The 15,276-nt window shown below is 43.8% G+C and overlaps 1 protein-coding gene across 1 annotated transcript; it reads right to left on the bottom strand.

Moving 5' to 3' along the window:
• Window positions 1-594: 594 nt before the first annotated feature.
• Window positions 595-12,531, bottom strand: RBM22 (RNA binding motif protein 22). Its single transcript, XM_080919818.1, has 12 exons — window positions 12,405-12,531; window positions 11,030-11,267; window positions 10,606-10,659; window positions 8,369-8,398; window positions 7,695-7,827; window positions 6,456-6,556; window positions 5,514-5,686; window positions 4,665-4,865; window positions 2,897-3,061; window positions 1,833-1,921; window positions 1,567-1,698; window positions 595-874 (listed from the first exon to the last, which is right to left on the bottom strand). Exons 2-12 carry the CDS (start codon window positions 11,081-11,083, stop codon window positions 744-746), a joined length of 1,263 nt encoding a protein of 420 aa, XP_080775944.1. The 5' UTR covers window positions 11,084-11,267; window positions 12,405-12,531; the 3' UTR covers window positions 595-743.
• Window positions 12,532-15,276: the final 2,745 nt, after the last annotated feature.

Raw genomic sequence — 15,276 nt, 5'->3', positions numbered from 1 at the left:
CGTTTTAATTAAAAACAAAAAATACAATACAACATCAAATTTCCCTTACCACCTACAATTCAGTTAAATGCAAACACTGGAGACTGAATAGTCTCCTGCACAGAGGCAGCGTGTGAGCCGCTGAAGACAAGGTAAGTGCGGACAATTCAGTTCCAGCTGCAGGCAGTCTTCCAGTCACATGGACTCTAAGGCTCTTCCTCTCAGTTTGTCAGTGTTTCACAGGAAGTTCCTTAAAACCATTGCATCTCAGGTACCCTCTCTGAGGGCGTGACTTCCAATTGGTTAAATCACTCTTATGCCACTACAATGATTAGTACTAAAATTTTTTAGATGATATAAAAGAAAATACCAAATAGACATAAAAATGGTCGAAATATTTTTTTAAACCTCAGGTCAATTTTTGCCTCCCGCCCAAAAAGATACAAAATGAACACACTGGGATGGTGACTCCATTGGTTACTCCAGTTCACCCATGTGCATGTCCCCCACAGGGTGGGAAGGGAACAGACATAAGGCTCTTAGCACTGCTATCGTGGTAAGCAGCTATGTTCATGACAGCTTGTTTTAGGCCTGCCGATCCTCTGAATACATGTGGGGAAGCATAGCTGTGTTCTCTGCCCACATCTGAACACATTCAGCTACCATGGAAACTACAAAGCAAGGGAAATTATACTTATCCCAGGACTCATTTGCTGGGATTTTAGAGCGCCCTTTCTTCCTCAGAGCCCCTGAGTGGTGATGTGCTAGGGGCTGCTGTGCTTTCCAGCATGAGCTCCCATTCTCTGAGGGTCCTGAGAAGGGTAGTGGATTGGTCCTGGAGCTCTCATGAAAGGAGGGGGCGGTCCCATTGGGTGGAACAAGTGTGGTCCAAAACCTGGTGTGGGAAGAGAACAAATTAGACTTACACTCCCTTGACAACCTTCCAAATCTTCCTAAGATCACAGCCACCCACACAGAAATCGAGACTTATACAGTGTTAAGTAAATGCCTGTGTACAAGACCTGCTGAGGACCATATGCCTTCAATTCTTGTTTTTTCCCCTCAGTCCAAAACCTCCACAGTCATGCACCTGGTAGTATGTCACCTGACTATCTGCTACTTATCAAACATGGCACATCCTACCAGACAGAAATCAGGATGGGGCAGACTAGAAAGAAACCAGGCTGATGTGAAGACTCTTTGTCTGTGCCTGACTGCAGAATGGAAAAACTTTCTTCAAAGCTCACTCTCAAGGGACACTAGCCACCCACTATCTCCTACACTGTTCACATGTCATGGACATTCGCACAGGGTGCTACTGCTTCAACTGTTTACTGGTGGCCACTGACATGATAAAGTGTATAAGCCAGGGAGTAATTCAAGTCCATAACCAACTCCATGTCATTCATGTGATAGTCTCTTTGTAGGAAGGTTTTCTAATAAAAGTAGTGGTTTACTGACTCCCATCCTTGCTGTGGACAGGCTAACAGCCCATCAGTTAGAATGAACTGACAGAGCAGACTGGTGGCCTGAGGTGCAGGACTTTCACAAAGGCTTCTCAGGGCCAGGAAGGAAGAAGGCAGTTACCTGGGGGTGGGGGTGGGGCGATCCCAGGGGGTGGGGGCAGAGCAATGTTCACCACTGCTGGAGGACCACTGGGGGGCAGGTTGAAGTAGTTGGCAGATGCTTCCTCTTCTGCTGCAGGAGGTGGAGGCAGAGCTGGAGAGGAAGGGAAGACAATCAGGACCATGTGTCTACCACAAACATCTTGGGTTTGCCAGACAAACTACAGAGTCAAGCCTGGTATCTTAACAGAGAAACCCCAGCTGAATGAGTTTCTGACATCATCTGACCTCCAGGTAGTCCTGGTACAGGTTCAAGCTTGATCCCAGAGTCTGTGGTTCCATCCTTCTCCTTTTCTTTTCCTCTGGCTGCTTGGGATCTGGAGACACATAGACACAGGAGTATCAGCACTGTGGCCACTCCCCAGTAAAATGGAGTTCTATCCCTTTTTAGCAAATGTTCTTTTCCCACAATGTAAAAGTATAAAGTAGCAAGGAGAAAAGATTTTTGGAGGTGGAAGTTGGCTGGACTTGGCTCTGCATGTCTTTAATCCCAGCACCCAGGAGGCAGAGGCAGGCAGATCTCTGTGAGTTCCAGGACAACACAGAAAGACCTGATCTCAAAACAAAACCAAAAAGAAAACAACCCAAACCGATACCACTGTCACTGCCGAAGAACACAACACTCATGTGCAGCAAGTACTCAGCACACAGAAAGCCCCTCAGGAAGGGAGGTGGTGGTGCAAGCCTTTAATCCCAGTACTCAGAAGGTGAGACAGGGGGATCTCTGTGAGTTCCAGACCAGGCTGATCTACAGAGTGAGTTGCAGGGCTACATAGAGAAACTCTTGTCTCCAAAACAAGACAGAACAATATAAACAAAGCAAAACATCTCCCCCTTGAAAAAAACAAAACAAAATGTATGGCACTTTCTCTCTTAGGCAGACAATTTCAAACTTACAACAGGTATTCTTCTGCTTTACTCGTCTTTCCCCTGCTCCCCAGTACTCAAGTCTCTGAGGTGAGCCTTTAGGTCTAATTCAACTGTAAACCCCCAGTATCTCAGAGGTTATGAGCACCAGGTGCCCTTTCAGAGGACATTGGTCCAATTCCCAGCACTCATGTGGTGGCTCGTAACCATCTGTAATTCCCGTCCCAGGAGATCCAACACCCTTTTCTGGCATCAGGCACACAAATAGTGCACAGACACACATGTAGGCAAAACTCCCATACACATAAATAAAGTCATTTAAAAATACTGGAGAAGAACCTAAAGATTTGTAAAGGCCCCATTAAACCTATGTAGACAAAGCTTAGTCCCCAGATGAAAATAATTCAGAAGAATCTTGTTCATACCTTCCCCATTTGACATTGAGTCTTCGGCCATTCACGATCAGCTTGTTAAAGGACTTCTCAGCAGCTACCTCAGCAGCCTGCCTGGTGGCAAACTGGATGAAGGCACACTGCTGCCTCTGCACAACAGTGATTGTGCGGATCTCTCCGAACTGGTAGAAATGATTTCTGAAGAAACACAGGCCAAGGAAAACAGGTTAGTAACCCAGATGCTGCTTAGAAAACGGAAATGGGCTATGAAATAGTTGAGTCGCTAGTAGACAGGTGAGCCCCACGGATCCACATGTGCTCTAAGTTTTCTCCACACCTGCCCTACTGTGCTACGTGTTGGAGATAAGAAAAATAATTAGTCAAGAGTTCTCAGGTATCCTGAGATTTTTTTCTTGGGGAGGAGGGAAGGATCTTTAATTGGTTATTTTAGAGCCATAATTTCTTTCCCCTAGAATAAGGCGTTGGCAAATTACAGCTGTTATGGTCCAAGAGCCAAAACTATTTTCATCTGAGATTAAGCCTTGCTATGTTGTACAGGTTAGTTTGGAATTCATGGGCTCAAGTGATCTTGCCTTATCTGAGGCTGCAAGCGAATACTATCACGCCCACCCAAGGACACGTCAAAAAATGTTCAAGGGTTGAAACTGAGTAGCTCAATGGCCTGAGAGCACATTGACATAATGTGTGTCCTGGGTTCAAATCCTAGCACTAGAAAAATAAATACAAAAAAATTAAGTGAAATTTAAAAAGCTTGAAACTGAAAGAAGAAAATGGAAGACCAGGAGAAAGCCAGGTGTGGCAGCCCATGCACAGATTGTAGTACCAGAGAGGGGGGATGATTTTGAGCTTCAGGACAGTCTACGTGATTAAGAACTTGTCTCAAAATAACCAAAAGTAATACATCAAAACCAAACAAACAAATCAGACCAGGTGGCTCATGCCTATAATTCTAGTACCAGGAGGTAGGGCAGGAGATGTAGGAGTTTCGTGATCCTTGGAGTTCCCCATGAAGCCTGAGCTCCAGGAAGCAACATGTCACAGAACAAAGCAAAAACAAACTGGGAGTGATGTCTCAGAGATCACATTTGCTCAACTAGGCCCAAGTATCTTCTCAAGCCTTTTTACAAAAGCTATGGCCCCTGGAGATTGCTACCAAGAGAAAGGTTACCAAGGCAAGAGTTACTTCACCTCCCTGGAAGAGATCTCTAGTCAAGCACAGTGTAAGCAAGAAATACAAATTAAATCAGAATTTCTGCTAAAAAGCAACAATTTAAACCAAAGAGGTTTAGAATCACAGGGCTCCCTGCCCTCCATAATAATCAGGTGTGTACATATGTCATCTTTTGCTTGGCAGTGATGGCATAACACCCTTATTTCTAGCACCTGGCAGACAGAAGCAGGAGAATCTCTGCGAGTTTGAGACCAGCCTGGGGTAACAGAATGAATTCCAGAACAGCTCAGCTATGGCAACAGAGAGAAACCCTGTCTAGAACCACCTCCCACCCCTCCCCACAATAAAGAGAATTGGCTCAGAGGTTAAGAGCACATGCTGCTCTTACAAGGGATCCATGTCGAGTGGTTCACAACCACTTGCACAAGCCTATACATAGATCACACACATAAACAGTAAGTTAAAAACAATTTTATAAAACTGAATCAGCATTCATATCAATGACAGACTGGACAAAGAAACACAAATACCATGCTTGGTGATTTTCTGCAAACCATTTATTCAAAGGCAGTTAAAAGCAAAAAGAGTTCTGAAATGATGCCCACAAACCTGAGATCTGTTTCAGTGATGGTGTCTCCCAGACCACCCACGTACAGCGTGGTGATCGTCTTATCCTCTGGAGGGTCAAGGCGAGGCATGGTCGAAGCCCGCTTCAGAAGCTTATCAGCCACCGGGTCATTAATTCCATAGTACCGGTCTTTTATATTTTGATCAGCAAGCGGGTCATCTGGATCAGTAGGCTTCTCATGTCTAAGGTTCACAAGTGGAAAATGCACCAAGGTGAAACAAAGGGAAAAATACCCACTTTATTGTAGCTACATGGTAAGAATCCCTCAAATGCCTTTCACATTAGAAAACTGCCTATACAAAAATACTGTTATTAAATAAGAACAAATACCAATGGAGTACTATACCACATAAAACCTTCCTGATGTTCCAAGTAATCCACTTAAACTGCTGTAATAGAATCTGACTAAAGCTATGGACTTCACTTCAGAAAAAGGCCTATATTTAGGGGGTGGTGTTACAGTTAAGAAGTCATTAGCTAAACCCCTAACTCTGATGCTTGGCAGTCTTGGTTGAAACAGAAGTAGACTTCAGGCAACTGGTCTTGTTTTGACTTCAGCTATATTTTGCTATTCACACCATTTAAATGGATACCAAATTACCATAGAAACTTAGAGAAACAGTCAGCATGTATATCATATGACACAGCAATTAAGTAACCCAAGGCTTAGCTGTAAGTCAAACTTGTAAGTATACTTTAGCCAGGCTCTTATACTACAAGTTTTATGACAGGAGATACTCTACATGCAAACAGACCATAAGAACTTCAGCGTTAAAGCCCAAGTTTAAGCAAGAGTCTCCCACTACTCTGAAGTGAGGCTCAGCTCCTACCTGTACGGACACTCCTCTCCTCTCTTACACTCTCCTTTCACCCAGAAGGAACAAATGTGGGGCCGATTCCTTTTGTAGTATGGTGTGGTCCGGGCCAATTTGAGTAGCATGTCACTGGTGGATGTAGCTTTTCCCAGCATCCCAACTGGTCGTGTTCCATCAGAGTTAGAAATCTGCACAAAGAAGACAACTTTATAGGCTGTCAATTCATTATGATTTTTATCAAATACAAAACTATATCACAAGGAGTCAATTTCCGGCAGCATGTATACACAATCCATTCCCCCAGATAACCAATGGCATCAAGACAGTAGCTAGAGGAGCAGGAAGTCTGCTGTGAGACTGTTTCATAGAAATTACATGGAGGGGCTGGAGAGATGGCTCAGCTGTTAAGAGCACTGAATGCTTTCCCAGAGCTCCTGGGTTCAATTCCCAGCAACCACATGGTGCCTCACAACCATCTGAAATGGGATCTGATGCCCTCTTCTGGTGTGTCTAAAGATGGTGACAGTGTACATTAAATAAACCAATCAATCAATTTAAAAAAAATGACATGGAAGCTACACCTATGGTATCTCAACATCACTGTGGAAACAAAGACGAACAATAAATACAGTAAAGCAAAAAGGGGAAATCTCATAGGAGACAAAGTACAAGCAACTGAAAACTGTTAAGAATTAGTCTCTCCTGGAGATGAGTCCCCTAATTGGCTATCCAGTAGAAAATGGTGAGCTTTGAAATTATATACAGACAAGCCACATTAAATGAACCCAGCAGGTAGTAAGCAAATTTGTATGTGCATGTGCACACACACAGCACACTAATAATCAAAGAAAGAGGCCATCTTTTGGGAGGGTGTGAGAGGGGCTGAAGGGAGAAGACAGGAGAGGAGCTGGAGAGAAGTGATATAATTAGATTTTAATGAAAATAAAACAAACATACTTCTCTTTCCATATTTTGGGTATAATATTCTTTATTGACATCTGATTTAGGCATGTCATCTTTAAATGACAATCCTGCATCACGAACTTGGATGGGTAGGCCTGGTACAAAGAAATTAAAGAATTAAAAACCCTTAGATTTGATAACATATTCATATCCAATATAAACATAAACTACAGCATCATTCTTCTCTTCCTGGTCTTAGTGGTGGGGCTTTTAGAGATGCCCCAGTGATTAAGAGCCCATGCGTCTCTGCAGAGGACCCGAGAGCAGTTCCCTACAGCCATGCAGGGTGCTCACTGTAACTCCAGCTCCAGAGGAGCCAACATTCTTTCTAGACTCTGCCCTATACTCACATGTGTTCCCCACCCCAACATATACACATAATGAAAGACAAATAAATCTTTAAAATTAGATAACCAACCTACTTGGTGCCAGTTTACAATGTTTTAAATTAGACTGTTCAGAACCATTGTGCTAACAGCTGCTATTGAGAATGCCTAAGAAACTGCCAAATTCCTGTGCTGACATGGAATTTGGTGAAGTGACTGTTTTAGAAAATTGTTTCAAAGAATATACTTTAGGGCCAAATTAAGTTAATAGAGTATCCAGCCTTAACACAATATACTTAAAATACATAGAACACAATGGTTTATTGTTAGATTGGTCTTGAAGTTCCTATGGATGACCAGTTATGCTTAGTAACACTGTATTTCAGGCCTGAATGCTCCTGACAATCATTTGAATAATATAAAACATGCAGCCACAACATGTTTTCTGTCTCTCCCACCTATTTCCCCCTTGACAGGAAGTAACTTTTTCTGATAGGAAAACCTCATTTACAGAAAAAATAAAAACAGAAGCAAGAGTTTTGAAATAGAAGCAATACCTGGTCCTAACAGTTCACAGCATAGTTAGCCCGCTGTGGGAAGTTCTAGATCAAAAGGATCCAGACAAAACAAACAAACAAACAAACACTATGATAGGAGCAATGCCTTTTATTCCAACTTGCACAGAGAGGAGTGTAGGCCAGTTCTGATTTCTGCCTAGTTGCTCCTGAAGTTCCTACTATTGCTCAGGTGGTCTCTAGAACAGCCTAGTTATGGTATTTTTCCCCCTGGGAAAAGCAGACCACAGTAGGGATTCTAGTGTGTGATCAAAACCAGAGAAGTGGGAGTCAACGGGCTGGCCTGTTGGGCACCTGTACACTCTCAGATCTCGTGAATGTGGCAAACATACCATATTCTAGGTCTAACAGGCAGGTCTGACAAACATTCTTCAATTTACTGCAGGTTTGGCACACTTCAGTCTTCTTGAAGCGCATGCGGACCCCAGGGCACCATCGAAACACTGTGAATGGCCTGGCACAGATCTGAGCACACATCAAGAGACAGATTCTTAATTGTTCTGACCTGGACTCAATTCAGACGGAGTAAGTATGGAGAGTTGGCCTCAGCATCTATTCACACGCCAGCCGACCCAATCCCATTTACTTTTTTTCCCAGAAGTTAAAAAGCTACAACAGTATAGAATTAAGCATTCAGAAAGTCAAAGCCTTCCCACCTAGAGGTAAACATTAAAAATCTGACTTGTCTTTTTGGTGGGGAACAAGCAAAGCGAAGCAGGAAATATCTCTTTCAGTATACTACGGCAGCCACAATCCTCCTCCTCAGCTAAAACTGTTGCACAAACTTGTGGTGTGTGGTGCATATTCAGACACCTGTTTATGAATTTACATTACAAAGGTCATTTCTATCCATGCTGGCTGTCAGCGACTGACTATATCAACAGTCTGACAGCCACGAGCACGGACTTGGAATGGAGGACCTGAAAACTTAGTAAGCACACAGCCAGTTGGCAGAATAAAGGGAAGAAAAGGTATAAAGAAAAGGAAAGGTAATAGTCATACTTACTTTGCATTCTTTCCCATATTTTTCTTTGGTCTGAAATAGAAAAGATTCGCAATTATGGCAGAGAAGGCAAGCACACAGACAGACAGACAAATGAAACCAACCCAGGTATTTGTTTCTCCCCACCTCCAAGTACAAAACATGGCATGTGTCTGGAGATCCCTGAATTTATAAACAATGAAACCAAACCTAATTCATCTTTTTGTTAGGGCTACAGTAAGGGATGGTGTGAAGGTCAGATCAATTGTCAACTTGACGTAACCTAGAATCACCTGGGAAGAGTCTCCATGATGGACTGCCTAAACCACATCAGCCTGTGTACATGTTAGCTGACGTGGGAAGAGCCAGCCTGATCATGGGCCGCACCATCCCCAGAGTTTGGACCCTGGACCCTGTAAGTGAAGAAGGGGCTCAGCACTAGCAAGCACACATGCATTCCTTCTCTGCTCTTGACTTGGATGTGATGTAACCAGCTACTTCAAGTTCTGTTGTCCTGACTGCCCACAATGATGGCCTGTATCCGTGGACTGTACTCGAAGTGAAACCCCATTCTAAGTTGTTTTTGTCAGGGTATTTCACTACAGCAAGAGAAATAAAATTAACAGAGATATTCAAACAAAGCCATATTTTCTTTAGAGTAGATGGATCTAATACCAGGTGTCTTCCCAGAGCTATAACTCTTAGATCTACTTCTGACTTTCAAGAACTAAAATTCCTAATGGAAATCCTTATATCTTTTATGTTGAACCTAGATTTCAAATTGTGCTTGTGTATGTGTGCAGATCATGAACTAAGAAAAGGGTCCCCGAGTGGGAAGAGTTTGTATGTAGGGATAATAAACAAGTGTTGTTAGAAAGAAGGGTAAACTGGGGGAACTAAGAAAACGAGGCAGAAAGGAGCAGGGAAAAGGGGAAGGGTAGTGGAAGAAGAAAGAATGGAAAACAAAGTACATACATACAAAAAAATGCCAAGATGAAATCCATCACTTTGTATGCTAGCCTAAAAAAAAAATTAGTAAGAATGGAAAAAATCTGTTCTGGAAGGTGGCTATTTCAAGGGCTACTTTATTTTCTAGGTGAAACCTTTCACAATTTCCAGCATGTTTCCTGTTGAATAATCTTTGAGGAAACTGTTTAAACATCAATCCATTCACCTGGCTGGTTAGCTCTGTGTTTGGTGGGGGCTGGCCACCACGCTGATGATTGGTATTGAAAATCCAAGACTGGAGATGGCAGCACCTGAAGCTGGAATGGCTTTTAAAAGCATCTACTCTTGAAATGTGGTCGGCCAGTTCTCTAGGTCGCTGGTTTGGAGGAGGTAGACGGTGGGGAGGAATGGTATTTATGTGCTTTAAAAAACGACAAGGTCTCACTACATAACCCTGGCTGGCTTAGAACTTGATAAGCAGACCAGAATGGCCTCGAACTCACAGAGATCCACTTGCCTACAGGCTGGGGTTAAAGGCAGCCGTCACCACTCATGGCTGGCTTAGGAATATTTGTTTTTACACCCAATGATGTGTATAAATAAAAAGAAAAATAGCGTCACTATAAGAACTATGATTTTTACATTAGGATGTGGACATGCCACCTACTCTTTCATAACATACGTGTTAACTAATGGGATGATTTTAAAAATTCTTTTGCTGTGAAAACCGAAATTTCTAAGGTCTCCCAGCCACCAAATCAAGTAGGATGATAACTATGGCCAAATCTTTCTATAGTTTGTGCAAAAGGTAACTGCTCTGGGCTCTCCTGTGCTGATGCACAGTATGTATCCAACATTCCGTTCCCATAAACTATAAAGTCAGCATCTCTGAGGCTGATCACAACAGACAACCCTATAATCATTGTTGCCTATCCCCATCTTACCCTTTTTGGAGAGGAGACAGAGTGTACCTTAAACTAGAGAGACCACCACAAGGTGCAGTGCTGAGAGACACGTGACTAGTAGCTCGGATATATTGTACATAAAGATATCCTCTCCTGTCAACAGACCTACTTTTCCGGTTAGGTGCTCAACAAGTATTAGCTGTTATGTTACAGCTCCGACCTTACTGGATTACTGCTCAGTGTCTAGGAGAGGAATCAGGTAGGGCAGTACTTTGCAAGGTGTCCTGCGCTTTGCGTTAGAAAAGAGCATTAGTTCTTCTAACAGCTAAGAGAAAACTCTTTACAGTCACCTTGCAAGGACCACAATATGAAGAACAGTTAACTTCCGCTGCACAGGAAAGCACTCACCATTCGTATATAAGGGTTTTCTCCAAGACACGTCTGACACAGTATGGGGAAGTCCTGGAGAAAATGGAAAATCTGGTTGAAGATCAACTCCCCAAGACCCTGTTCCCTCACTCTCCTGGGGCGGGAAGGATGCAAGGCTGGCAGGAGTCCCAGGTCCCTCCCGCACTGGCCGCGGATCGGGAAGGGGCGCTGTCTGCACTTCCGGCAGGAGGAAAAAGGAAGGCATCTGGGAACTGTGGAGTCGCCGGCTGGACACCACTGGTCCCGGGACCCTGATCCGCCGCACGAGGGCTCGCTCTCCTCTGGCTGCCCCACCGAGCTAGGCCGCAGCTCGGCTCTGGCCAAACCCACCGCACCCTAGGACAAGGCTTCCCCATCCCTCCCGGTCTCTCCGTTCCCGCGTCCTCCTCCGGCGCGCACTCACCGCGTCCTCCCAGTTCTGTCTGTTGTAGGTGTTGGAACCCAGAGAAGTCGCCATAGCGGGAGTCCCGGGGCAGCTCCAGCTTCCGACTCGAGAGACCGACCGCCACGATCCCGGCAGGCACAGGGGTAGCGCCGGGCTACGTATAATCTGCGCGCCTAGGGCGGCGCGGGGCGTGGCTCCGCGTCGGGGCGTGGCCTCGCGTCTGAGCCGGCGGTTCAAGGCGCTTCTGTCCTTGCTTCTAAAGAATAAGAACCAGTGGGATCGCAACGCGGTTAGTCGGGACTAGGCGCAGATGTCTGCATTTCTAATACTCTGTGCTAGAAGAGGATTCATTATCAGGAAATCACATTTACCTAGACATCCTTTATCTTCTGTTTCCACCTTACCATTATGGTAAGGATGTTGGTTACATTTTTATAGAAAACGAAAAAAAATTTTTTTTGAAACAGGATTTTTTTTTTCTGTGCAGCCTGGCTGTCGTATAACTTTTAAAATCAGGCTGACCCCGAACTCCCGAGGGCTGAGATTAAATGTGTTCACCGCCACCATTTGGTTTTTATGTTTTCTTCAAAGATTTATTTAAAAAAATTTAAATTCTGTTGTCTCTGTGTGGATATATGTACATGAGTGTAGGTGCCCACAGAGGCCAGAGGCATTAGATCCCTCTGTATCCAGGTAGTTGTGAGCAATGCAATGTGGGTTCTGGAAGTCTTAGGTCTTTCACAGCAACAGCAGTAAACGTTAACTGCGGAGCAATTTCTCTAGACCCTCCACTGTTTTGAGTAGGGGTGACAATCCACACATACCTACAAATCATTAGGCAGAAGCTTCTGCAGTTAAATTGTTTTAAAATTAAGAGAAACGTTTAACTTCAACAAACGAGGGAATTAGTATCAAATGCTTATATATGGCCTTAAAAACAAGTCTAGGCCAGTTGTGGTGTATGTTTTAGTATCCCTTCAATAGCATGAGGCGTGGTGATTGTCAGACTTTGGCCCAATGACAGTTTGTCAGCACCCTTAACCAGGAGGGCCAGCCTCTGGCAACTGGGTTTAATTTCATTGACAGGGAGGCCACTGGTTGGGGCTAAGGCTCAAGAGTCTGAGTCAATACCCATTTCGGTATACCAGATCCACAAAATGATGGAAGGGCTTAGTCGCATCTTGCAACCCCAAAGCTGGTGCACAAATGAGGGCTTTCTTTAAGGCATCAAAGGCTTTCTCATGTCCCTCCATCCAGACAAAGCTCTCAGAGACTCATTCCGTGGCCTCATATAGTACCTTAGCTGTTTCTACAAAGTCTGGTGTATTAATCAGAGTTCCCTATAGACTCAGAACTTACGGCTATAGTAAGGGAATTTGTTATGATGACTTACTAGTGTGTCGTCCAAGTCCCCAACAATGGTCAGCTGTGACCTCTGTGGCAGCAGCCTGGGCTACATGAAGCCCTTTCAGGAGGAGGAATAGAAGGAGTGACAGAGCAAATATTCTGTTCAGCCTTCTAAAACAACAACAACAACAAAAACAAAACAAACAAAGAAAAGGTTTTCTACTCTTATCTGTTTCTGATCTACAAAAGAAAAAAAAAACTCTTTATAGCCTTGGGACCCAAAGAGTGACTGGTACACTACAGGGCCTTATTATGGTTGCTTTGATGTCAACTTGCCACAAGTTAGAGTCGCCTGAGTGGGGAGTCTCACTGAAGAGCTGTCCTGATTGCCTTGACTGGCATGAGAATGTCTGCCCTGACAGTGGGGTCACCTTCTAGTAGAAGTCCAGAGAAAAAGGGTTCAGAAGGACATTCGCTCTGCCTTTTGAAGTTTGGTCACTCTCTTGGTGCAGAGTTGATGTACTCTAGTTGCCTTCCCAGTGAGAAGGGATGACTGAAGTACGAAGCCTCAGGGAGTACCTGACTCTCAGTGTACTTAGGTGTGATTTGGTTGCTGTTACTATTTCAAAGCTCAATAGTAAGATCTGAAGTGTGTGTGTGCATGTCTGTGTGTTCATCCCGCTGATTGTTTCTCTAGGGAGCCCTGACTAAATCAAAGCTCCAAATACATGTGACTGTCACATGCCAAGACCCTGGTTTATGTGACTCCCGCATGCCAGGACCCTGGTTTGCAGCTTTGTGCTCACCTCTTGCGCTTGAAAGGAAGTTTCCATTTCTGTTCATCTTTGAAAGAGGTCAATCTCTGCTCCGTAGGAGCTTGGATCATCTTAAGAGAGGCAGGAGAAAATGCTTATCTTATGTGTCAGATGGCAGATTTTGTAAAAATTTTCCTCATGTCTCTCTTCCTGCAAAGCCTTCCACTACTCCGTTGTTGGCCTGGAATTTAACCCCCTCCTCCAAATAAGAGCCTGGTTAATTGAGCAGAATTGTCTGTTGTCCTTCAGACTGAATGCTTAGGACTCCATTCTCCCCCACCTTAAGCAATTAATCCAAGCATTTGCACACCTACCCCGGTTTCTTGGAAGGAGAGTGGAGTTCTGGTTGGTTTTTTGTTTTGTTATTTGTTTTGCTTTGTTACTGACTTGATGAAATCTAGTTATCCAGCAAGAACCTCAGTAGAGAAAAAATGCCTCCATCAGATTGGCCTGTAGGGTGTTTTTTTTTTGATTAGCGATTGATGTGGAGGACTGAGCCTACTATAGGTAGTATCACTTATAGGCAGGAGTGATGTTCGGATATGCTTGGCCCAGGAGTGGCACTATTAGGTGTGGCCTCGTTGGAGTAGTTGTGACCTTGTTGGAGATGTGTCACTGTGGGCATGGGCTTTAAGACCCTTGTTCTAACTGCCTGGGAGCCAGTCTTCTAGCAGCTTTCAGATGCAGATGTAGATGCAGGCCCCTCCTGCACTACCCTGCCATGCTCCCACCTTCAGGATAATGAACTGAAACTCTGAACCTGTAAGCTCCAATTAAATGTGGTTCCTTTAAGAAGTGCCTGTCTGTTCACAGCAGTAAAATCCTAACAGAAGTTGGTACTAGGAGTGGGGTATTGTTGTGATAGGCCTGGCCATGTTTTCATTTGAAATAATGTGGATTTTGGGACATTATTTTGGAAAATTTGAAAGCAGTGAAATCCTTTAAGTGGGGCTTAATGGGCTATCCTAGTAAGAATATGGGCAACTTTTATTAAGAGTGATGTTATACTGTGCAGACCTGGCCCAAGAGGATTCCATGGAGAAGAATTTTTTTTTGTTTTTTTTTTTGGTGAAGAATGTGGCTGCTTTTTGCCATTGTCTGAAGAGTCTGCCTGAGACTAAGGTGAAGAGATTTAGATTGCTTTGAAAAAGTCTCAAAACACTGTAGTATAAATTCTGTTGTGTGGTTAATAAAGTTCACTCTTATGAAGAATGTTTTAATGAAAAGGAGCATGGAACCAGAACAGGAGAAAGAAGTTTGTTGTAGTCAACAAAGATGAAAAAGGAGTTGAAGATCTGAAGAGCACTTTGACATCAGACATGGAGATATAGAATTTGGACTTTGTCTAGCTGGTTTTCTGTCTTGCTTTGGGGATTACAGTTAAGTGATTATAATGAATCTCAGAAGAGACCTTGAACTTTGGACTTTTAACATTGTTGAGACTGCTAAACACTGTGGGGACTTTGGAAGCTGGACTAAATGTATTTTGCATTATGGCATGTTTAGTTATGGCCCCCATAGACTCATGTGCTGTTTGAACAAGCCTACTGGGGCCAGGGAGTGGCACTATTAGGAAGTGTGGCCTTGTTGGAGTATGTGTGTCACTGTGGATGTGGGCTTAAGACTCTCACCCTAGCTGCCTGGAAGTGTGTATTCTGCGAGCAGCCTTCAAAGGAAGATGTAAAACTCTCAGCTTCCCCTGTACCATGACTGCTTGGATGACACCATGTTCCCACCTTGATGATAATGGACTGAATCTGTAAGCCAGCCCCAGTGAAATGTTGAACTTAAAAGAGTTGCCTCGGTCATGTGTCTGTTCATAGCAGTAAACCCTATCTAAAACAGGAGTGTGGGGAGGGAAGGATGAAGGGAGAGAGAAACACTTCATGGCACCTTTAATTCCAGCATGCTGAAAAGGCAGATGAGACTGATTTGAGTTTGAGGACAGCCAGGCTATAAAGTGTGAAGATCTCAAAAGAGCAAAACCAAACAATTATGGTTAGTTTTATGTCAACTTGATATAAGCTAGTTATCAGAGAGGAAAAAGTCTTGAGAAAATGCCTCCATAACATTGGGCTATAGGCAAGCCTGTAGGGAATTTTC

Source organism: Micromys minutus, assembly GCF_963924665.1.
Source record: "Micromys minutus genome assembly, chromosome: 8".
Taxonomy (NCBI): domain Eukaryota; kingdom Metazoa; phylum Chordata; class Mammalia; order Rodentia; family Muridae; genus Micromys; species Micromys minutus.
This window is presented reverse-complemented; position numbering and strand designations above follow the sequence as displayed.

What these genes read in the sequence shown, in the direction of transcription:
- RBM22 (XM_080919818.1), bottom strand. Translation starts at nt 11,083, where the DNA reads ATGGCGACTTCTCTGGGTTCCAACACCTACAACAGACAGAACTGGGAG. An exon ending in AAAACCCTTATATACGAATG is followed by an intron (nt 8,399 to 10,605) that starts GTGAGTGCTTTC and finishes TTTCTATTTCAG; the next exon opens with ACCAAAGAAAAATATGGGAA. An exon ending in CCTGTTAGACCTAGAATATG is followed by an intron (nt 6,557 to 7,694) that starts GTATGTTTGCCA and finishes TCTTTGTACCAG; the next exon opens with GCCTACCCATCCAAGTTCGT.